General features: G+C 38.5%; 2 protein-coding genes across 2 annotated transcripts in view; one reads left to right on the top strand and one right to left on the bottom strand.

Moving 5' to 3' along the window:
• LOC124639292 (protein strawberry notch) overlaps positions 1-25284 on the top strand; it is a 38333-nt gene that overhangs the window by 9178 nt on the left and 3871 nt on the right. Inside the window, exons 6-23 of the mRNA XM_047176561.1 lie at positions 173-251; positions 2351-2560; positions 4818-4993; positions 5503-5667; positions 6150-6391; positions 7066-7219; positions 8475-8609; positions 9084-9229; positions 12699-12877; positions 13290-13475; positions 18727-18927; positions 19363-19523; positions 20159-20349; positions 20981-21057; positions 21458-21646; positions 23533-23705; positions 24222-24333; positions 25062-25204. Of these exons, the coding sequence (XP_047032517.1) occupies positions 173-251; positions 2351-2560; positions 4818-4993; positions 5503-5667; positions 6150-6391; positions 7066-7219; positions 8475-8609; positions 9084-9229; positions 12699-12877; positions 13290-13475; positions 18727-18927; positions 19363-19523; positions 20159-20349; positions 20981-21057; positions 21458-21646; positions 23533-23705; positions 24222-24333; positions 25062-25204 (2919 nt within the window). The remainder of the gene's footprint in view (positions 1-172; positions 252-2350; positions 2561-4817; positions 4994-5502; positions 5668-6149; positions 6392-7065; positions 7220-8474; positions 8610-9083; positions 9230-12698; positions 12878-13289; positions 13476-18726; positions 18928-19362; positions 19524-20158; positions 20350-20980; positions 21058-21457; positions 21647-23532; positions 23706-24221; positions 24334-25061; positions 25205-25284) is intronic.
• LOC124639293 lies at positions 9813-12253 on the bottom strand. The gene has a single exon (XM_047176562.1). It carries the CDS (start codon positions 12031-12033, stop codon positions 9895-9897), a length of 2139 nt encoding a protein of 712 aa, XP_047032518.1. The 5' UTR covers positions 12034-12253; the 3' UTR covers positions 9813-9894.

Below are 25284 nucleotides of genomic sequence, written 5' to 3'. Positions count from 1 at the left end.
CCGTCTTTTGTTTTTTAAAATTTTGAAAAATTTACGAATAATTACTTTTTTTTGGGTGATGGTAGCTTATGTTTGATGCCTGAACTATGACTTTGAGGAGTGAAAAAATGAATGTAGTCCTTACTGATTTATAAGATGTATTGGTTTCTTAATCGTTGTTTATATGAATTAGATTGGAGGAGACGAGGAGGAAGTTGACGATGAAGAGATGGGTGTGGCTGAGACATATGCAGATTACATGCCTTCAAAATGTAAGTAAAAATACTAACTTAAATATATAATGTTACAAATTATCAAAATAACACATAAGGTAGTTTTTATTAAGCTAGGCTGTAGGCTGTTATATTATATTTATCAAAATTTAATTACATTTATATTATGTTTCATAAAGGACATTGGGCAGATTGGTATACCCCACCATTAGCAATGTCATACATATCATTGGATAGGCCTTTTTATGTAGAACAACATTTACTATAACAGCTTTGCTGAAATATTTGTCCGTTCTGAGATATAGATCAAAAACTGTGCAAAAGTTAAACTAAAGTTAACTTAATAATCTATTGATATCTCAAGTTTTTAGAGTAAAAACTAAGTTCCACTAAGTGTAAGTCTCCTGAGTCCTACCTGTTGTGCCCGTTAGGGTCCATAAGTGTTACTATTATTTAGCATTTCAAGCTTATACTGTACCAACTGGATATTGGGCATGGTGATAAACCCCACCAATAACAAAGTCATACATATCGATGGATAGGTTACAACATTTACTATGACAGCTTTGTTCTATTGTTTGCCCGTTCTGAGATATGGCTAAAAAACAATACTAATCAACACTGTAATCTGATTTTCTTTGAAAAATAACACCAATGTCTTTCTTTTAATTTTTTTTTATAATCATTATGTAAGTCGTGGTGGCCTTGTCGGTAAAGAACCAACCACTCAAGTGCGCGGGTTCGATTCCAAGTCAGGCAAGTACCAATGCAACTTTTCTAAGTTTGTATGTACTGTCTACCTAAGTATATCTTGGACACCAATGACTGTGTTTCGGAGGGCACGTTAAACTGTAGGTTCCGGCTGTCATTGCGGGTAGTCATAATTCAGTAAGTCTGACACCAGTCTAACCAAGAGGTAGTGAATTGCCCGGGTAGCTGGTTTGAGGAGGTCAGATAGGCAGTCACTCATTGTAAAACACTCAGCTGCATTCGGTTAAACTAAAAGCCGGTCGAATGAATATTTTTTATGTACTTTAGAATAAGAAAGATTTAATGATCATGAGAAAGAGAAACTCTTGTCTGAGTAACAGCCACAAGTGTCGATCGATATAAGGATCATAAGCAAATGCTTGGTGTGGTCGGTCCATGGTCGTACATGGGTAACAACAGAAGACAAAGAGACTGGCAACCAATCTTATCAAGAGGTATCGAGTTGCCCAGATTACCGGGGTAAGGAGATCAGATAGGCAATTACATCCAGTTAGACTGGAAGATCATATTGAATTATTTAAATGTACAAAGTAACGTATGAACGAAATGTGGATATTATCCTTATATTCATATCGTCTATTTCATTCCGCAATGTACAGTAAAACTGCGGTGGAACTGCTAAATATAGTAACAAATGCAGACTCACAGCAGGTACTTAGTACATCGAAGACATACATAGATTTTCCTTTAAACACATGTGGCCTTACTACAAAAACTTTAACAGCTGTTTTACACTTGTCTAAAAAAAATGTGTCTCCAAAATGAACCTTATGTCAACGTCATAATTTGTCATTTTTTAGACAAGTCTTAAACTGACGTTAAAAAGTTTTTGTGGTAAGACGGTTAATCTGCATTAATTTTAAGTTTGTTTTTATCTATATCTCAGAACGGACCAACAATAGACCAAAGCTGTCATAGTAAATGTTGTTCCAGTTAAAAAGACCTATCCATCGATATGTATGACTTTGTTATTGGTGGGGTTTATCATCATCCCCAAAATCCAGTTGGTACAGTATAATGTTGAAATGCTAAAAAATAGTAACACTTATGGACAATAACGGGCACAGCAGGTAGGACTCAGGAGACTTACACTTAGTGGAACTTAGTTTTTCCTCTAAAAACTTGAGATATCAGTAGATTATTAAGTTAACTTTAGTTTAACTTTTGCACAGTTTTTGATCTATATCTCAGAACGGACAAACATTTCAGCAAAGCTGTCATAGTAAATGTTGTTCTACATAAAAAGGCCTATTCAATGATATGTATGACATCGCTATTGGTGGGGTATACCAGGTCCCATATATTTGTGCCCATTGTCCTTTAACTTAAATAACGAATACATAATATTCTTTTAACTTTGTTTACAGTGAAACTCGGCCGCAAGCACCCCGACCCTGTAGTAGAAACCGCCTCCCTCTCGTCAGTAGAACCAGTAGACGTAACATACAAAGTGAGCTTGCCGGACGAGACGGTCCGCACCGGCTTGCTGTCCGCGCTGCAGCTGGAAGCCGTCGTGTACGCGTCGCAGGCGCATGAACATCTGCTGCCCGATGGCACCAGGGCGGGCTTCCTTATTGGTCAGTAGTAGTTAGTACATGATGCGAGTCGGGACACCTTTTTCACACACGGTCGGTTAGCCCCATGGTAAGTTATTAATTAACTTGTGTTATGGGTGCTAACACAACTGATAAACTACATATAGTTACATATATAAATATTTATAAATACATATTGTAACACCCAGACCACGGCCAACAAGCATGCTCATCACACAAATGTCGATCGAACCGGGAATCGAACCCAGGACCTCAGGTCCGGCAGTCCGGCATGGTGACCATTGCGCCATCGAGTCTGCAGTAGACGTAACATACAAAGTGAGATTTCCGGACGAGACGGTCCGGCACCGGCCGGATAGTAGATCACTGGTCTTGCAGTTTAGAATAGGGCATGCAATTTCGGTAAAATAAAAATTACCGGTAAAAATTCGGTAAATAAAATATTATTTATTACAAAACGGTAATAAATAAACGGTAATTTTCGTATTTAAAAAAAAATGTGATATTATATCAATAAGATTGGGTAGTCTAAAAGCAAAAAATAATTAAAAATACAAGGTATAAGGTGGTAAACATTTTTTGTGACGTGGGCCGTAACAAAAAAACATGTCAGTACCATCCGTACGCGATGTCGTCGACTAAATGCAAGAGAAGCGGCTGCGATGGTTCGGCCATGTAAAAAGGAGACCACCTGAATACATCGCCAATGTTGTGTACTCAATCTCAATAGGTATACCCAGTCAAAGGCGCAGAGGCAGGCCGAAACGGTGGTGGTTGAGTGTCGTAATGAATGTCATGAAAATCTACGAACTCGAAAAGGAAGATGTCCTGGATATATTGAAGTGAAAGAAGAAGATACGGAAAGCGGACCCCGTCACAAGACGGGATAAAGAATTACAGTGAAAAAAAAAACATTTTTTTCATTGAAGTGAAAGCCCTTTTTTATGGTAAATCGTAGGCATTTTATGGACCAGGGTCGCGGTAACTCTTTCGAACAATCCCGCAGCCCCGGCAGGCCTTGGCCCTGCGCGTTTAACAAGTCGGGCCGCCGACACGGGTCTGTTGTCTATGCAGACGGAGGAACGATGAGCCATCCGAACTCACTGTCCACACTCCACAGACCGACGCCTACGGTGGCCGGGAGTCGTCTCTCGACACTCGGCGCCCGTGGTGTCTTCCTGGTAAACTACAGCGGCTGGGATGAGAGGTGCGACTGCGAGTTCGCACTCCGCCGTCTCCTTCTCGAGCATGACTGCTTCGCAGAAGAAGGCGACACCTTCCGATTCCCTCTCGCTCCGGACCATGGCTTGAACCAGGGCCGGACGCGAGAGGTCGCCGCTGCCTATTGGCTCGACGACGATACTTCGGTACCCTTCCCAGGCAGTGCACACCTAGACTGTGTGCTCCACCGTGTCCTCAGAGCTGTCCGCATGGTAGTGCAGTAAAAGCCCTTGCTCAATAAGGTCATAGAGTAGGTAAAATAAGCATAAGCTACATTTTTACCTAATAGGAGCTGAAAGCTATGAGGAAATTCAGAATAACCGAATGAATAAAATTTGTTTAGTTAGATATTATAAATTAAGATGAGAATGAAGATTTGTATCTAACCTAGAGATAGTTAAGGAGCCACATAAGTTTACTTTCCTAAAAAACAGCAACTTTAACACTCTTACAATATGCAATGTATGCAATATTACATTATGTTCAGGCTACATAATGAAGATTTGACGTTAAATGAACAATTGCTATATATTATCACAAAAACGTAAAAACCGGTAAATTACCGGTTACATATTATTTTTACCGGTAAATTAAAAATCGCGAAAATGGGCGGTTTTACCGGTAAAACCGAAACCGGTAAACCGGTATTGCATGCCCTAGTTTAGAACGATATGAGATTTGGTCATTTCTTAAACAAGATGGTCCTGTGAAGTCGATTTAATCAGAAGCCGGTAAATTATTCGTTGAGGTTCCTTGATTCACCTACACTTTTGTAGGCCTTTGAAGGCTGACTAAGGTGATACTTGAACTCCTTATGGTGGAGCTTTTACGTATACCATAATTTTTTGTGTTTACAAAGAGTTTTAAGGATCTAATTATATACTTTTTCAGCATCCATAGGAAGATAAAATGTCTTATAGTATATTTTTTGTTTCCTCCCAACACAGAAAAAAATTGTCTTAAAATGTTTGAATGCCTTCTCTTTTAGGGAAACCCCTGCAAAGCCTACCCCAAATTTTAAAATGTCAAACTTCAACATCCTTTTTTGTGATTCCAGGTGACGGTGCCGGAGTAGGCAAAGGCCGTACAATAGCTGGCATAATCTTCGAGAACTACATAAAGGGTCGCAAACGAGCCATCTGGGTGTCCGTCTCCAACGACTTGAAGTACGACGCCGAGAGGGACCTTAGGGATATAGGAGCGGGCAAGATTGAGGTGCATCCGCTTAATAAGGTAAGGAGATAATGTTTGTTGGTTGGGTTTGTAGTGGTGGTATGGTAAAAATATTTAATTGATTTTACAAAAGAAAAAATAAATGAATTTGGAGGAAATCTAAAAAGTGGGATAGGAGATACTATTCTGAAAAAAATTGCTGCAAAGAGTTGCCTTTAACGCAAAAGTTTATTCAGTCAATCTGACGTGACTAATCTTCAGTTAAATCCTGTAGCAAATAATTTGACAGTTTCCAATAAAATGAGGCGCCATTTTCTTATATGGCGTCAAAAGATTCGACAACAAAGTTGCAAATATTTTTTACTTATATCGATTTTCTGAAGACAAAATTATTTGCCGAGTAATTTCTATATAATATACGACATGCTTCGAAACTACTAAACAGATTTGAAAAATTATTATTTCACGGTTACGCTACACTTTTCCCATCTAACATAGACTATATTTTATACCCGTATGAAAACACAAGAAAAATGTTTCAAACATAAACAACTTCTCCTCCCCCACAGTTCAAATACGCAAAGATCTCATCAGCCGTAAACGGCAACGTGAAGAAGGGCGTGATCTTCAGCACCTACTCCGCGCTCATCGGCGAGACGCAGTCCACCGCCACCAAGTACAGGACCAGGCTCAAGCAGCTGCTGCAGTGGTGCGGGGATGACTTCGATGGCGTTGTATCCTTTGCACATATAAATTTATATAGCATTTACATATGTAAATAAGAGAGAGTCGTGATAAATAGGTACACTATACGTAACTAAAAAACGGCTGAATCACAAAGCGAGTCATGATATTCATAACTTCAATTTACAACTTCAGAAGGGCTGAAACGATTTAGCTGAAAGTTAGGACGAAGGTAGCTTAGAGCCTTTTTGTTTACATCCAGGCACGGGAAGTAGTTACCTCGAGACAAGTGTGCAAAGAAAGAAAAATATATTAAAAACAGAATAAAACCTATTGGTAGGTACTACAAAAGCTGAGCAAATGCCACACGGTAGTTTATTTTCCATTTAGGTACTTTTAGATCCGATAAAAAACAATTTCCAAGACAGCTAAAATCGTACTTTTTGTTCTTGAATGTTATCCAACTGATGGAAATCACCCAAATTCTGCATTTCCACAATTTAAATCAAAAGTTCCTTGACTCAACACCCAGATCGTTTTCGACGAGTGTCACAAAGCCAAAAACTTGTGTCCTGTCGGGTCAGGCAAAGCAACGAAAACGGGTCTGACAGCGTTAGAACTTCAGAACAAATTGCCTAAAGCCCGGGTAGTGTATGCATCCGCCACGGGTGCTAGTGAGCCGAGGAATATGGCCTATATGGTCCGACTCGGCATTTGGGGCGACGGGACACCATTCCCGACTTTCATGGACTTTATTAATGCTGTTGAGAAGAGGTGAGGTATAAGCAAATATTTTTGTTCTTGTTGTATAGTTTTTGTTGTAAAAAAATATAATTGAGTAAATAAATAACACTATGGATGTTGTCTTTAAATATGTAATTGTATTCGGTGGTTGTCAAGAAATATATAGGACAATGTCAAACTTTGCTTTTATCTACTTTCCAAAAGTCCTCATCGGTTGGATTTTCGTGGATATTTTTGTCAAGTCTGTTTTAAGTCATATACAATACCTATGTATTTTAGAATGTTTCGATTCCTCCTTTAATTCCAAATCCATTCTCAATCTTGCTTATCCCTTTCAATTTTCTCTCAACTATTTCTCCATTTTATTGTCAAACTAATCGATGTTAGTTTCTATTTCAAAGGCACTCTTATCCTACTTATATTATAAATGTGAAAGTTTGTGAGAATTTATGGATGTATGTTTGTTATTCAATCACTCAAAAACGGCTGGACCGATTTGATTGAAATTTGGTATGTAGATAGGTGATACCCTGGATTAACACATAGGCTACTTTTTATCAACGCACCATGCGGGCGAAGCCGCTGGCGGAAGCTAGTGTATTTATATTTTATGGCCAATTTTTTTCTAAATCTGCCCCTACTGTGACATATTTATTTTTCTTGTTTATATATATATATATTTAATAATGTTATTTCTCTTACAGAGGAGTAGGTGCTATGGAGATAGTGGCGATGGACATGAAGCTGCGAGGCATGTACATCGCGCGGCAGCTGTCCTTCCACGGCGTCTCCTTCAAGATCGAGGAGGTGCCGCTGTCCGACGCCTTCAAGGAGACATACGACAAGTCTGTGGCACTGGTCAGTACAGAAAAGAAACGTGTAGGAATATACACTTGGTTCAAATGGTCCAAAATGGTCTGGAACTACATTCGACTTCAAACTATCTCTGAGCCGTACTATGATTTTGTGATTATCCGATAGCCGAGAGTAGGTCAGGTCATCATGTGTCTAGCGTTTTCCCAACTATGTTGGGGTCGGCTTCCAGTCCGACTGCCTATCTGACATCCTCAAACTACCTAGTTACCCGGGCAAACCAATACCCCTAAGCAAGACTGGTTGTCAAAGGACAATGGGCAGATTGGTATACCCCACCAATAGCAATGTCATATATATCATTGGATAGGCCTTTTTATGTAGAACAATATTTACTATGACAGCTTTGCTGAAATGTTTGTCCGTTCTGAGATATAGATCAAAAACTGTGCAAAAGTTAGAACTAAGTAATCTATTGATAACTCAAGTTTTTAAAGGAAAATCTAAGAACTACTAAGTGTAAGTCTTGTATGAAAGAAAATCAGATTACAGTATTGATTAGCATCAGTTTTAAGATTGTTTGTAATCTATATCTCAGAACGGAAGAACAATAGAACAAAGCTGTCATAGTAAATGTTGTTCCAGTTAAAAAGACCTACCAATGATATGTATGACTTTCCTATTGGTGCGGTTTCTCACTACGCCCAACATCCAGTTGGTACAATAAAAGGTTGAAATGCTACATAATAGTAACAATTATGGATCCTAACGGGCACAGTAGTACTTACAAGACTTAAAGTTATTAGTACTTAGATTTTCCTTTAAAAACTTGAGGTATCAATAGATTACTTAGTTCTAACTTTAGCACAGTTTTTGATCTATATCTCAGAACGGACAAACATTTCAGCAAAGCTGTTATAGTAAATCTTGTCCCACATAAAAAGGCCTATCCAATGATATATATGACATTCCTATTGGTGGGGTATACCAGGTCCCATATATTTGTGCCCATTGTCCTTTACTTTGACGGAGAGCAGATAAAATAATCAGAAATCATCACCAACATCAGCCTATCGCAGTCCACTGCTGGACATAGGCCTCTCCAAGTGCACGCCACTGAGAAGAAATCATAAAATAATCTAATCACATATTGGGTCAGTTTTTCACAGCGGTATTTTTCCATTATTCCTTCCTCTGTTCAAAAAAATACCATAATATCTTTCAAAATTCTCACTGTTCCTACACCATAATTGTGACAATATTAATAATTTGAAAGTAACATAATATGAGCGTTCCACAGTGGGTAGAAGCGATGCAGCGGTTCACGGAGGCCGCTGAGCTGATCAACGCGGAGTCGCGCATGAAGAAGACCATGTGGGGACAGTTCTGGTCTGCTCATCAGAGGTTCTTCAAGTACCTGTGTATCGCTGCTAAGGTATGTACAAAGGTCTTATATTTGAGTTTTGACAGGTAACTGTATGTTAACCTCAATAGTGGATTCGAATAACGACCTTTAATGCCGTAAAAACTTATAACACCCTGAAATTTTTGCGTCGGGGGTTAAAAATATAAGAGGTTATGAAAATGGTGAAATTAAACGCTCAACCCGTGGCCATCCACGGGGGATGTTTGGATTTTTTGTGTCGGAGATATTTTTTTCATTTAACTAGCGAAAGGAGTTTGCTTTTTGACCTCCACAATACAGGGTGTGGTTGAACTGCGCTTATAAATTCTGCAACATTTAAATCAGAACACGCCATGTTGGCAACGCGTGCGATTAGTACGGAATGGTTTGAGGTCGTCCGCTCCGCGATCGCTGCAGTCTAGCCAAGGACTGAGACAACAACGATTTTATTTCTATTTTACCCTCCCTACCTCAAGACTACAATAGAATATCTGTTTACTACAGGTGAACCACGCAGTAGTGACGGCCCGCGAGGCGGTGAAGTGCGGCAAGTGCGTGGTGATCGGCCTGCAGTCCACGGGCGAGGCGCGGACGCTCGACCAGCTCGAGCGCGACGACGGCGAGCTGTCCGACTTCGTCTCCACCGCCAAGTCAGTACTCATGACAAGCTACACTCATCATCCTCCGAGCCTTTTTCCCAACCATGTTGGGGTCGGCTTCCAGTCTAACCGAATACAGCTGAGTACCAGTGCTTTACAAGAAGCGACTGCCTATCTGACCTTCTCAACCCAGTTACCCGGGCAACCCGATACCCCTTGGTTAGACTGGTGTCAGACTTACTGACTTCTGACTACCTGTAACGACTGTCAAGGATGTTAAGCTACACTATTCCCCAGTAACATAGGATATGTTTTGTACGAGTCTGGGAGGAAGTGCCCCCGGGACACAGTGTAACCGCGAAGAAACAGCTAGTAATCATATTAATAGTGTGAATGTGTGTGCTTATTTTTGCTGCTACGTCAGACACAAACAGCTGAACGGATGTTGATTAAAATTGGCAAGGACATTGCTTATATGTCAGAGTGAGAAAAGGGTTACTTTATTCCTAGAGTGCGGGAAATAGTCCCCTATAAGCTAGTGAGAAATAAAGCAAAAAAATGAAATAATTGTCATCATATGAGATTGACATGTTTTGTGTTCCAAGTCTGTATTCAATCCTACAGACATGTGCCATTCTAATCAAGTTTTACATGGTAACCTAATGGATAATTTAAGTAAGTATTCAGTTAAAGATAAAGTCACATTAATATTGAAGTTATTCATTTTTATTAATATCAACAAAAATGTTTGACAATTCGACTTTTTCTACTGGTCTTATTTTACTCAGTTCTCTAGCTAATTGCCTTATATTGTCCAAATTAGAAGCACTAGGATTATCCATAAACAATCTGTTTAGCCTTCTAAATTCATCGTTCAATGCCGTTAGAGCTGCCACATAACTATTTTTCATATTATTATCGACTTCAACATTATTATTTTGATTCTCTGAATTATCGTCATTGTCAGTGTGGCCATCATCCAAAGGATCATTATTTTCCACTTCTTCTACTTCTTCTTTGATTACAAAATCGTTTTGCTCATTATCACTAGAAGTAAGTTCTATATCATTTTCTAAATCATCCTCTTGTTCTGTAAGTAGTTCAGGTTTTATATCTCGCTCGCCAATCAGTGAAGTATATAATACTCTTTGCTCTTCACTTAATGTGGTACTCAGATTGACTGAGTGCAAAGCTGCACATAGATGCTCACAAAACTCCCCTTTACTTCCTTTCACACAATCACAACACATTGTCTCTATGTTAAAAGTATGATTTTTCTTCCTCTTTTTGTTTTCCACTATTTCTACATTATCCTTCATATCAGCTGTTTTAATAAGTTCTCTGTCTACAGGCAATAATTTTGTATATGTTTCAACAATTGATTTGTTACTCAAATACGCATAGAGTATTTGATGCCAGTGCTTATCCAATATGTTCAGTAATACATCAATCATGATGACAATACTGTATGAATTACATCGGCTCAGTAAAAACTGCTTCAACATACGTAATGATACATCTATAAGTTTATTTGGTGTGTTGAGTTCGTCTCGCCTCTCCCATATATTAACTACATATTCTTTCAGCTTGAGAATTAAACTAATATGCATATCTTTCTCAAGTTTTTTGTATACCATGTCTGCTTCTTCTACATTATTTACATATATCAATGAGTTAAAAGATTCCATTAGTTCATGACTTTCTTTTGCATCTATTTTTACATCTGCTTTGCAAATTGTTTGCCATATTCCTTCTAACAAAGACACTCGGGTCTTAGACAGGTTTGCATTAGGAAATACTTCTTCCAGAGCATAAATTTCTTCATTTTCATTTACCATGAATTTTGTTGGCTCAAAGCTTTTTGAGATTTGTGATTCTATGAGAGTTTTGGTATAGTTAAATGCTTGGTTGTACATGTGTATTTTATCTTTAGATTCTGTATGTAACGCACATGCTATAGGCAGCGTTCCTAAAGGGGTTGGTACAAGAAAGAATGATATCACATGTTCTTTAAGAACTGTACTCTCTACTATTATACTGTCCAAATCATGGGTAGTTGACACATTTTTCATAAATGGTGTTATTACCACAACGGTATTGTAGTCTTCCGAGTGCTTCAACATTCCTCCAGATTCCTCTAAAAGTTTAATTTTTTCAGGCATTATATCTGAGATTGTGCTAGGATTAGTACCTTCTTTCTTTTTCTTACAGAATAAGTAATTTATATGACGTGCACTAGGATTTGCTTCTGTGTTCCTCGGTGGGTTACTGTCAGCCGTAGAATTTACAAGCAACGTCAATTCATGGTAGCTTTTTGCAGTAGCTTCAGTATGTCCTTCAGCATAGTACTTGTAGAATACCTCATCAGTTTCCACTGAACATCTCAGCAGTTTGAGTGATTCTTTTGTCAATACCTTGTGCGAGTGCATATAGTTGATAAAGATTGACAAATTCAAACCTTTCTTTAACATTTCATCGTTTCTGATAGTGTTGCGGTTGATAAACTTCACCTTAAAATCTATCTTTGCTTCACAATGTTTGTTTCTGACGGCCGTCTGTTTCGGGTTCTTAGTTTTGTTAAACCCAGAGTATTGACAAACAAAAGTCTTCCTGTAAACAAGCCGCTTTAATTTGGGAAAGCATTGTCTAACAATCCAACCGGTTTTGGTGAATTTCGTGAACTTTTTTATCCATTCTGTATTGTACTTGGTGTAGTATCGAGCATCTCGGTCCGGTTCCACTCGGCACCTGATTAAAATAACAAACTTTTCTGCTGATACATAAGTGAATATGGGGAACTCGGCGTTTTGTGATATTTCACTTAGAAATTCCTTTAGTTGTCGTTTTGAATACATTATTTATGTCAAATTGTCAAACACACAACGACGATCTTAACATTAACACTAATGTTCTTTCACGTCAAATCTCTTTTTCAGGCGAACTTAAACGTAATCAAAAGAGGCACTCTGTTAAAATAGTCAATACAAGTTAAAAATGAATACTTTGAACCTATATTACATTCCGAAAGCTCGTGTTAAGTTCCTCCGAATAAAATAACACGACATTCGTAATGGCGGCCCGGGTGGGGTGAATGACCCACCGGCGCTCAGCTGTTTGTTTGCGACTGCGCGACATCTGTCAGACAGCGCGGCGCGGGAATGTTTGAATTTAGAGTATCCATAGAGCTTGTGTTGATATAGTTTATTTCCATTGTGTGTGTATGAATGTTCATGCAGGTTTTATGTTATACTGTTTTATTGTGTAATATGTATCGAAATGCTAGTGTCGATTCAGTAAATAAAAAACTTACTATTAAATATTTTTTAAAGATTTATTTTTATTTATTTATTTCATTTAAATACATTCTAATCTAGATTCATACTATTTCACACTGTTTATTGCGGGTTTTTTATGACATCTGCACATGTCCTTGATTTTTTTAAGATTTTAAGCTGGATCCCCATGAAAATAACAGATGCGAGAAATTGAAATATAATTTTGTATATATTGTTTTTTTCAGGGGTGTATTCCAAACGCTAGTAGAGAAGCACTTCCCGGCGCCGGACCGCGACCGGATCAACCGGCTGCTAGGACTGGAGCCGGCGCGAGCCAAGCCGGCTACCACTCACCCGCCGGCACACGTGCATCACAACGGCAAGAACGGCATTGACGATGAGGCTAATACTTCTAAGAGGAAATGTGAGTTACATTACTCTTATATTTATATACTTCCGAGCAGTTTCACCCGAGTCTCGTGGGAATTACTGCCCGTACTGTAGCTTCCTAACAGTCCCGGAGTCCTGGAGTCCCTGAACAGTGAAAGAATTTTTCAAATCGGTCATGTAGTTTTGGAGGCTATTCATGTCAAACAATCAAAGCTCTTCTCTTGATATATAAGCATGGATATGTATTTTAAATCTATTTATTGGGCATCATCATAAGCGCGATTGGAACTGGCCACTTTTTACAATATGTCACGAGTTACGACAAATTCTCCTCTTTTAATCTCTGTCTTACATCAATATATGTAGTCCTACGTAATAATTTATTTGGAGCTAAGCTAAGGTTATCTGTGAGTTTCGCAACTACTAACGCAATTTTCTACTTTTAGTGACAGCACGCCAGCAAGCGAACGCGGCGGCAAAGCGCATGCGCGGAGGCTCTTCATCTGACGAGTTCGTGCGAGGCTCTGACGATGAACTGGAAATGGAGTCTGATGAGGAACGACGGCCGCCGGGGTCTGATTCTGACCTGTCAGACTTCAACCCCTTCCATGGTGGCAGTGATAGTGATGATGGTTAGTGGTATTTTAAGTTTTTTTTGTTGTGAATTTTGTACTTTTTGGTTACGTATTTATAGTACATACTGCCTAAATATCGAGTAACTATATGTAATGGAGATCCAGAGTTTATATGAAGCAACTGTCTGTTTGACTTTCTCAACTTAGTTACTAAAGTAACATTTGCCTTTTGGTAAGACTGGTTTTCAGACTTTCTGGCTTCTGGTAAAGACTTGTAACTGCCGGGATCAACATGCTTTCCAAAATACTAGGGGTGCTGGAAGCAAGATGGGGAGGCCTTTGCCCAGCAGTGGGACATTATGGCCTAAAAATAAATAAAATAAATAATAAATAAATAAAGGACATTGTTCCGGCTCCATACATGTTCTGCCTAAGAACCGTTCGAATGGAAAGTGACTTCTATAAACTCTTAAAATTATATGGAATCCTATGAAATAAGTTTTCACGAACGGACACTTCAGGAAACTAAAATAATTACGAAAAAAGTTAATATTTTGAGGTTATAAATAAAAATAACCAAGCTTGCGTGAAATAATCAGAGTAGTATTATCAAACTACACTATACAAAATATCAACAATACTATGTACAGCTCTATATGTTCTCTTCTAGATCTAGGAAAAGACTACTCTACTAGATACCTAGTCAAGTTTAAGAGAATTCTTTGACAATTATCATTTAACAAAGTTGCATTTTCTGTCTGTCCCTATGAATGCTTAGATCTTTAAAACTACGCAATGGATTTGGGTGCGATTTTTTTTAAAAGACAGAGTAGGTCAAGAGGAAGGTTTACACCAAGGTTTTACATTGCCACCGTGCGAAGACGGGGCGTGTGGCTAGTTTTCATAAATGCTTAGAATTTTTATGAAAAACAACAACTTCCTAAGAGCGGGGGCACACGATGCGTTGCGCCGGAGCGGTGTCGCTACGTCGTCTTACATAGAAATATCTACGGCATGTCACACGATGCGCTCCGGCGCCGCACCGGACTTGCAACCACCAAGACGAGGCGGGGAGGGGCGAATGCGTTGCGACGTCGGAGCGGCACCGCTCAGTTGTTTGGCGTCACGAGGAAGGACAACAGACTGTCCAACGCTACGGCACCGCTGCGAGATAACAACGTTACGGCGCCGCACCGCTCGTGTGCCCACTGACACGGTGAAATCTTTGCGGTGCTTTTTGGTGTTACCTAGCTATCTACATGCCATAAGGCGGGAATCGAACCCGCGGTCTATTACCAAGAAGGCACAGACCATACTAAAAATGTCATTACCACACAAAATAATTTAACAGTTAAAGTAAGGTTTACCAATAACAATGAAAGAGGTTTTCGAGGATATGCAATAAAAACAATATTTATATTCAATTAAAGGCTTTTAATTATCAATATTTCTCAATAATATATTATCTAAGAACTGAGCAGGGGGTTCAACTGAATTTTGGTATCTCGCCCAGCTTAAGTACCAGATAATGGTCATTATGTGGGCACAACAGCCCACTGTTCTACGCCCAACGATACAATTACAACAGTAATGCCTTATAGCCTCCCTCCCCACTTGTGTATTGTCAATTAAAATATAAATAAAATATATTTTTCTTGATATGTGCCTGCTTTGTATTTTCCCCCGTAGGAGCCATACATTTTCACTATTAAGCTGGAGAGTATTAGTAAAATCTTGATCAACATCCCTGCACACTTCTATGACATAATTTCCATCGCCACGGACATGCTCACCATAGTATGAGCGGGCCTGCTTTATTTGGTATATACCTAAAGATATTAATATTAAGTCATCAACTTCCATTCGAGGAAAATCTAGTAGTACATTATCGTTTACAGTTATAATTTGAAATTGGGACCGTCTCCTATTTAAACTATACTGATCTACATAATCGGCTAATGCATTAGTCAAAAACATTTTTTCTTGTATGATTGATACAATATTGCTAGCATCATCCCTGTCTTCTAGAAGAGGGTGAAATCTATTAATCAAAGCTGCTGCGACTTTAAAATCTTGCATTAAATGCCCTGAAGCTCTGTTGAAATATTCTTGTCGCAGCAGCTTGAAATCTCTTTTAAAGCGACCGTTGACAACCTCCACAACCCATCGACATAAAGTGACTTTTCGAGACTCATTTGCGTTTTCAGTACTCATTTGAGTTTGTCCAGGCTCTAAAGAGAGTGGGAAGTGGACAGAATAATTTAAACTTTGTAGTAACGAAACAGAGTCTCTGAAGCCACGGTCTAATATCATAACGTCACCCTCTCTAAAATATTGTCGCATGGGCTGGGAGGCGTCACTGAATTCATGTATTAAAATATCTGCATCCGATTTTGTAGCAGGATATGGTCCCAAAACATCTAAAATATGGCCATCACAACATACTATGATGAACGGTTTTATGAGATTTCTGTATTTATGTAAGGAATATGTATCCTTTTGGTATGCATAATTGGTACTTTTTTGAACATATATATATGTTCCATCCATCATCACAATTGCTTTTCTAGCTTCAATAGCACTCCCAGGGTTCCCAAATAATGACTCCGGTATATATTTGTTCCGACAAGCAACTTCCTGCCTTGAAATATGGGTTAAACCTAGTTGCATAGGAACAAAATGTTGCGTCATGGTATCTCTTGCTTTTTGTATGAGTTTTGTTAGTGAACTTCTTGATATATTCAATAATGTCGAAATTCTTTCGTCGCTGTCACCAGTTCGTAACTTTATTAAATATGCTCCAAGAGCAACACAACGTTTGTGGAAATAAGGCAGTTCTAATTCCAGTTGTCTGAACTGATCTTTTGTGCGACCAGTATAGTACCTAAATAAATTATCATTCATTTGTTCAATATTTTCAAAATCAATAGTATTGTTATTATGTTTTAATAATTCAACAAAATCTTCAATATAACTGGCTGTAAAACTATGATTTGGATTTTCGCTTTCAATTAGGTCACTCCATGGTTGTGTATTCAAATGTAATTCACACACTCTACAGTTTTGTGGCACATAATATTTGTAGTCACTGAAGAGCTTCACCCTTACAATAAATGGGACTGTTCTCTGCGTTGTGCTGTTGCAATGTGGAAACATACAGCGTGCATGTGTGTCTGCTGCTCTACGATAATTAGGCAAAGTGATTCTTTCAGTTGGTTGTTGATCAGTTGAATTTGTATTGGGATCTGATTCTGGTACCAAGACTCTTGATTCAGCTCTTCGGTAGCATGTGTTGCAAATCATATCTGAAGCTTGAACCTAAAAATATAATTTGTATGTAATGAAAGCCTTATATAAATAAATTACAAGCAATCAATAATTACAAAACTGCAAGTGAGAAACATTGATTGTAAATACCTAATTCTAATGTATAGTACTAAAGTACTCAAAACATTTAAATGGTTTTTATGTATATTTAGTTGATATTTAATTTAGTTTATTTGTATAAAAAAATATAAAATAGATTATTACCTCTCTTGGGTGAATCCAATTTTGAACAACATGTAATATATTACTATTTCTTTCCTCCAGTATTATATGATGCTGTTGATGCAACAAAGAACGTCCACATCCCAAACAAACTTGTCGGTGACCCACAGAAAATTCTTCTTGTGATGATATGGTGGGGCTTGGAGTACTTAAAAACTGTGCATGACATGCATTACATATATAGTCATTAGCGGTCACCTGTAATATAAAAAAATAATGTAATAATGCACAAAATCAATATGATAGGCTGATGATGATGATGCACAAAATCAAATACAAAAGTACCTCGCTTCAATGTTAATTGACTGATAATTTGGTCAACATAAAGTAAAAATATTATAACAAGGTTTCAAATAAAATTCCATTGTTAAATTATTACTTACTTCCTGATGTGTAACATGTTGCTGTACTTGAGCAAGTAGAGATTCATCACTTAAAATATACCGCCGCATTCTTATTAAGTCGATGTCACAGACAGCACATCTCAATTGTTTCCTGAGACTCTCTGTACCTCTGGATGTAGATGGATGTGAATAATGAACCGCAGCTCGATCTGCTCTTTGCCAACATGGATGGCAAATAAAATGTGAAGCACGAACCTGTAAATAAATGATTGTTACATAAATATAAAAGTGAAATGATAAAATGATAGAAAATGTAAAATGTGTCAATTGATTATGTTTCACTTACTTCAAGTGGACCGAGTCTTTCGAAAATTATACTTCTTATATTTCTGTGATGCTCATTATCAGTTCTCAAAGCAATAATTTGATGATTTCGTTTGCGTGATGGTAGGAGCTTCTTACAGAGTACACAATTGCGTCCAACAGTGCATTGCATCTTATTATGCTCGACTGCTTCAGACCAACACGTCGTACATATAAGGTCATGAGCTTCAACCTGTAATAAATAAATACAATAAAACATTAGTAAATGTCAAGTAACTTGCAATTGTGGCAATTGATTTGAAAACCGATAAATTGTGTGCTTATGAAAACATAAGTAGGTAGTACATTCTTATCAAAAGTAGAAAAACACTTTCGTAGACCACTTACCATACGGGGAGCAGTCCATTGTTGTATGCATCGAAATATATCTTCGTTTTCTAATACCATAGAACCTCCAGCAGATCCACAATTTACACAATATAAACTATATTCTGCATCCATTGTTGTAATTCTAATAAAACTAAATTCGATCACAGACAGAGCAAAATCCGAAAATGCCAGCAAAATCCAGTCCTTTACACACAGCCAAGTCTACCAAGTAAGCAATCTAATCGGAGTCCGTAATCAAGCCAAAGTTGTTAGAATAAAACCATGAAACGCATAGAAAATCACAAAAGAAACGATAGTCGCAAAGCAATCAAACTGACTACTAGCCATTGACAGATATTCCAGCGATTAAATGACTGACAACTAATTTGAATAACTTACTTTGGAAAGGAGGTCCTCAATTCGATCCGTATTTACCGAAATCGCGAAAACTTCCGTAACTGGCAGCACTGGCTGACGGAAACATTTTATAAGGCATCAATAATTGTGAACCAACTTTTTATTTGGAATTAATTTATTTGAAGTGTCCGTGGAAAACTAAAATATGTTTCAAACAATATAAAAATAAATGAAAATTATGGTATAATTTATATTCACATCGGTTCTTAGGCCAAAATTGAACAATGTCCTTTCCATATTGTACAAGTATGTTATATAGCACGTCAAATTGCTCTTACATAGATTTCAATATTGTCTTTTGGCAGAACCCTGGCTAGGCCGTAAAAAGAAGCCAGTCAAGAAGAAGAAAGCGGCGTCACCCAAAAAGAAACCTTCGACCACTCAAGACAAGATCGAGACGATGTTTGAACGCAAGAACAGTGCTGCCACAGCACCCACTGTCACTGTTACTACCCCTGCTGGCAGTCTCACTGGGACCCCTGTGGGGACTAACGGACTGTATCTAGGTAAGTACCTCAAGGGGTGTACTTATTGTAATATGGGTTTCAATAACGTTTTTTTTAACTTGTTAATGTCAATGGATTGATACTTTGATACATCTTTGATACGGCGCCTATCATTGCATACTGTGACTACTTACGCAATTTTCGAGATCAGCCGTATGGGTTCTGTGCCATCGAATTTTCCCATAAGTATTCAAGGTTTTCCAAATTGTACAAGCGTAGTTACCAACACACGGGCACACCGGCAAGCTCATGAGTATGTGACCTGTTTGTTAAAACAATACGCGCGTCATGTAGCTATGTTATAACCATATCTGTCTGTATATGTGTCGGTCATTCAAGTCCTTATTTACCACCTTATTTTAGCTCTGTCGGTTATGCTCGGAATATCATCTTTAATTATGTACTCATTTATAACACAAACCTACCTGCCCGTAGGTCCGGCCCGCAACCAGCCTCCACCCCGCTCCGCCATCGAGCGCGCCTGCAGCATGAAGGAGGAACTGCTGGCTGCCGTGGAGAGGCTGGGTCGTCGCCTGCCGCCCAACACGCTGGATCAGCTGGTCGACGAGCTTGGAGGCACTGATAATGTTGCTGAGGTATGTTTGGGAGATCATTACTGACTAAACCATCCATTTATACAATGCTTCCAAGGAATGCATTGTATATTAATTTTAAATATAAATAATTCATGAGTAATTAAGGCGCATTTATCGCATTGGGGTAACCTGTAATGGTAAATCTATGAAGTATAAATAAATGCTCCTTACCACCAATGTTCCTTCGTAGTCCAGGGCAGCGGCCATCTATTCGCGTCCGTGTTCCAAAGCTGCAGTAACTTTTTCGAACTATCCCTTCAGGGACCGTTAAAGAGATGATGATGAAAGAAATGATAGCTAGTTGAAACTATGGAAAAACCCTATCAAGGCTGCGGGATTGTTTCAAAAGCTTAAATTTCAAGCATTTCTGCCACACCATGCCGATCAACTCCGATTTATATAGGAAGCGCAAGTTGATCGCCAATCTTTGTCGAATTATTAAGGACCAACTTCGCCAACAACATAAACGTCAGCTTGCTTAAAACAACTTCGTCAAATTTTACGTTCAATTTTCGAATTAAGCAGTTTTAAGAAAAACAAACGTTTATGTTGAACGTTGGACGGTAAACTTAAGCCTAATTGGCATAAAATCAATTTACTTAATTTATTACATTACATAACTACTTACCCCACAGATGACAGGTCGCAAAGGCCGCGTAGTCCAAACCGAAGAAGGTCAGATCCTGTACGAGAGCCGGTCGGAGGCCGACGTGCCGCTGGAGACGCTCAACCTGACGGAGAAGCAGCGCTTCATGGACGGACAGAAGGATGTAGCCATCATATCTGAGGCAGCATCCAGTGGTATATCTCTGCAGAGTGATAGAAGGTACTTATATTCGTCTGCCTAGCCTTTTCCCCATCTATTTTATAAATAAATAAATTAATCCAAAAAGAACACAAATTTTACATCATTAGGATCATGGCAATGTGGGCCAGAACATAAGAACCCTGACTTCTAAACTAGGAAAAATCCTGTATCTTAGAAGCCAGTGCACCTTCGAAATTATACGAACAAATAAGCCAATACAATTACCTGGACAGGACCATAACAAAAAAAAACATAAATAAAAAGTTACAGATCAAAGTAAGCTCATCCAGGGCAAAAAAATATATTGATAGCAGAAACAGTAATAAAGGAGAGAAAAAAAAATAGTAATGATGATGAATTATGGTCGACTTCTAGTCTAACTGGATACAGCTGAATATGTAGAGCGACTGCCTATCTGACTTCCACAACCCGATACCCCTTAGTAAGACTGGTTATCCGACTTTTTAGTTGAAAATTATGTTTAAAATATAGAAATAGAATTTGATTTGATTTTTTGACATTGAATCTTTGTTAACAAAATACTAGTAATGGTTAACAGTAACTCATTGTCCCTAAGGGCTAACTATAGAAAACCATGGAAAAATTTAGAAATAATGGTAACACAAATAATTTTTGTTTTTGTTGTCAGAGCGCGGAACCAAAGGCGGAGGGTACACATAACGCTAGAGCTGCCGTGGTCGGCTGACAGGGCTATACAACAGTTCGGTAAGTACACCTATAGTGGACAATAACACAGAATACTTTTAATGAATTACAAAAAAAGGGGAATTTTCGATGCGTTTTTTATCTCCTTTATTGTTACCCTAAATAAGAAACAGTGTTAATTAAACTTGTGTAGGGAAACACACAAGGCACAATAAATAAATAAAACATATTTTTCCCTATTACACACTACGATAGAACATTGAATTTTGACACTCTGGTAATGTCTAATTTCAATCTCTAATCGAAAAACGATGGATCGGTTTTTATAATCTGCAGTTAGATACACAGCAGAAACTTTGAGACACTAACTTATAGAGCGATGTAAAATTTCTTGTGTTTTTGTCGTCAATTTTTTATTTCTAGAAATAATATTTTTATGACAATATCTCCCGTTCCCCAGGTCGTACCCACCGCTCGAACCAGGTGAACGCTCCGGAGTACATATTCCTGATCTCGGACCTGGCGGGCGAGCGGCGCTTCGCGTCCACCGTCGCCAAGCGACTCGAGTCACTCGGAGCCCTGACGCATGGAGACAGGCGGGCCACGGAGACTAGGGACCTGTCGCAGTTTAATATTGATAATAAATATGGTAAGAATTATAGTTCGGCCATTCAGAGAATGCGTTCCTGACACGTCGCGATTGAACTGACGACGTAACTTTGCAATGGCGTTGCAGTTACGATAAAAATATTTTTGCTGGTTGTTTACCGTTTTAACAATTGAGGAGCATTAAAACAACATTATTATATCAATAATCAATGAATGTTATAATTCAGTCAGTTCAATCGCGACGTGTCAGGAACGCATTCTCTGAATGGCCGAACTATAATACTTACATTTAATACTTAATTGTACATATCTAATAACTTCTTTATAAGATATTTACAGTAATAGTATATAGGTACAATTATTCAAAATAATAAACAACAATTATCAAATATGGTGAGAATTAAATGAAAATATATATAGAATGATTAACGCATAATTCTTCTCCGTGTCAGTGGGACGTAAAAAAAATGTTGATCATCAAAATCTGTCTAGCCTTTTGTTAACTATGTTGGGGTCGGCTTATTGTCTAACTAGATGTAGCTGAATACCTGTTTTACAAAGAGCGACTGCCTCCTCAAATCAAATTCAATCAAATCAAATTGTTTTTATTTCAAATAGGCCTTTGCAGGCTCCTATGAAACGTCAAATTAATTAATTGCACGGTTCCAAAAAGTTGGTCTCATGGAGAAGAGCCGGCAAGAAACTCCATAGACACTCTTTTAAAAGTAAAATTTTCACAAATATTCTCACAACAATAAACATAAAAATAGTAAGCTGATAAAATTATACAATGCAACTGAAAGATAACAGTGAATCAATACAATCCAAAGAGAAAAGAAAAAGACGTTTAATTGCCAGGGAAGCCACACATGGAGAGATGAGTTATCGCCATAAAATATCTTTATCGTCAACGAAGTCTTGAATTTTATAATAAACTTTTTTAATAAGGGTGGATTTCACAGTGTTCTTAAATTTTATATCCGTGAGATCGGTTACACACTTAGGCAGCTTGTTGTAAAAACGGACACAGTTCCCTAAAAACGATTTATTCGATTTCGTTAATCTGAATCTCGGAACTACTAGTTTGTGCTTGTTTCTTGTATTAATGGAATGTATATCACTTTTAACAGCAAACTGATTTAAGTTTTTGCGTACGAACATTATATTTTCTAGAATATAAAGAGAAGGAAGTGTAAGTATTTTAATTTCTTTAAATAATTCTCTCAGTGACTCGCGAGGGCCGAGGCCATAAATTGCACGAACTGCCCTTTTCTGGAGAACAAATATTGAATTTACGTCCGCCGCTGCCCCCCACAATAAAATACCGTAGGACATAATACAATGGAAGTAAGCAAAATACACGAGCCTAGCAGTAGCAACGTCAGTAATTTGTCTTATTTTTCTGACTGCATAAGCTGCGGAACTCACCTTTTTTGACATTGCTGAGATGTGGGCACCCCATTGCAATTTAGAGTCTATGGTGATGCCCAGGAAGACGGTTTGACTAATGATATCTAACTTATTATCGTCCAGAACGATATTGAGCCCTACTGGTGTAACATTGGGTAAAGAGAATTTAATACATTTCGTTTTGGAAGAATTAAGGAGCAAGTTATTCGCGGCAAATCACTTGCTCAGAGTAACCAAGCTATCCTTTACCTGATCCTCTCAAACTAGTTATCAGGGCAATTTTATAGATACCTATTTCAATTCTATTAGATTTTGTCATATTTAACAGGCAAAAATTTGTAAATGCAAGTGGTATTTTGACTATTCGTTAGTGTAGTAAAACATAGCTATATAGACAGATATAGATTTTCTGTTTTTAAAGAGAGTGTTTATTTTCATAGAATCATCTTTAGAACTGTGCACGATGCTATTGACGTAATTGATACATAACTCTTCTAAAGCAATGATTTTCGTCAGGTCGCGCGGCGCTAGAAGCGGTGATGCGCGCGATAATGAAGTACGAGTCCCCGCTGGTGGCGCCGCCGCGCGACTACGCGGGCGACTTCTTCCAGGACGTGGCCAGCGCGCTCGTGGGCGTCGGGCTCATCGTCAACAGCGAGGCCGCGCCCGGCGTGCTGTCGCTTGATAAGGTTGGCATCACATCCTCCGAGCCTTTTCCCAAGCATGTTGGGGTCGGCTTCCAGTTAGTAAGAAAGTAGCACGCCAAATCACCAAACAATCAAGACCTATCTTTAACAGATGTGTCTAGGAACCCGAACGCCTCGTTGGGTTTATTGTAACAGATTTTTTTGATCACACCTATCGTACGTTACTTGACCTACAATCGCCTGACTTTGGTTACTTTATGTCAATTCTTTATCTTTCCTTCCTCCGTGGAAAGTACGTACACACATACACTGGTATAAGATATTTGTAATGTAGCAGGATTACGTAATCTACGCTAAATAGCCTACACCGGTTGGCTATATTGGCTGCGTCGGGTGACTACGTCGCCTAGGCCTTAATTTTCTTCGTGGTGCATAGGAATATTAATAAATCGATATATTTATCGACAATTCTAAGTCCATTTTTTTTTCGAAATATCTTATCCGGGATCGCCCATATTCACTAGTTCTTAATTAATTTTATTTATGTGTTGTTCTCAGGACTACAACAATATGTCGAAGTTCCTGAACAGGATACTGGGCATGCCGGTAGACTTACAAAACAGGCTGTTTAAATACTTCACGGACACGCTTGCCGCTGTTATGGAACAAGGTAAGGGAACGATTTTATCAATACCGACCATTATTTTTAGGTGATCTTTCTATGTTACTGAAAATTAAAGAGAATACAGATAATAATGAATTAGGGAAACCTGTAATGATAGTGATGATGTTGTTGTATAAATAAATATAAATAAATAAATAATGATACACTGAAATCAGTCTATTTTCGTAGAAGCTATTTTCTTCTATCAGTACGTAAAGTTTTTGTACCATTTTTGGGGTTTCGTAGGAGCCCTTATAGTTTCGCCATGTCTGTCCGTCCGTCCGTTCTCGCTTGATCTCAATGACCTGTATGTGGCTGCCGTCAGTATTGTAGCAGCCAGACGTATTGCCGGTGTTCCGAACTTTGATAAGATGATTTTTTTGATGATGAGTTCTTCAACATCCATTTCGCTTGACGTAAGGATCTAGACTTGTCGTTGATTGGCTGCGCAAGTATTCTGATGCCCATTTTCATCAACAAATACTTAAATTTACTGATCTCCTAAGAGCATTTAAGGAACACTTTAAACGAATTTCGTTTTCACGAAAGTTTTAAGTGTCCCTTATAACCTTTATTATTGGTGGAGCTCTTATTCTAAGCGACACTTAGTTAGGGAAACGTTTAGAGATTGTTGGTGAAAACGGGCATAAGTAGTTAAGTAGGCTGCCTAGTGTGCGGGGTCTTAGAGTTTTTATATTTTATATGGGTTATGTTTATCATTTGTGTTTGTGCAGCGAAGCGCAGCGGTCGCTTCGACCTGGGCATCCTGGACCTGGGCAGCTGCGGCGAGCGCGTGAGGCGCGTGCGCTGCGTGCGCTTCGTGCGGCGCCACGCCACCGGCCGCGCGCCCGTCGAGCTGCACACGGTGCACTCGGAGGTAATGTTGCTATACGAACCCACCCTAAGGGTCCGTTGAGATAGACCGGCTCGGAGACCATCGGCGCGCATTTTTCTTTT

This window comes from Helicoverpa zea, chromosome 19, assembly GCF_022581195.2.
Source record: "Helicoverpa zea isolate HzStark_Cry1AcR chromosome 19, ilHelZeax1.1, whole genome shotgun sequence".
Taxonomy (NCBI): domain Eukaryota; kingdom Metazoa; phylum Arthropoda; class Insecta; order Lepidoptera; family Noctuidae; genus Helicoverpa; species Helicoverpa zea.
Note: the sequence above shows the minus strand (reverse complement) of the source record. Positions and strands in the feature narration are given on the sequence as shown.

Excerpts from the sequence above, each read along its gene's own strand:
- LOC124639293 (XM_047176562.1), bottom strand. The coding sequence starts at position 12,033 with ATGTATTCAAAACGACAACTAAAGGAATTTCTAAGTGAAATATCACAA.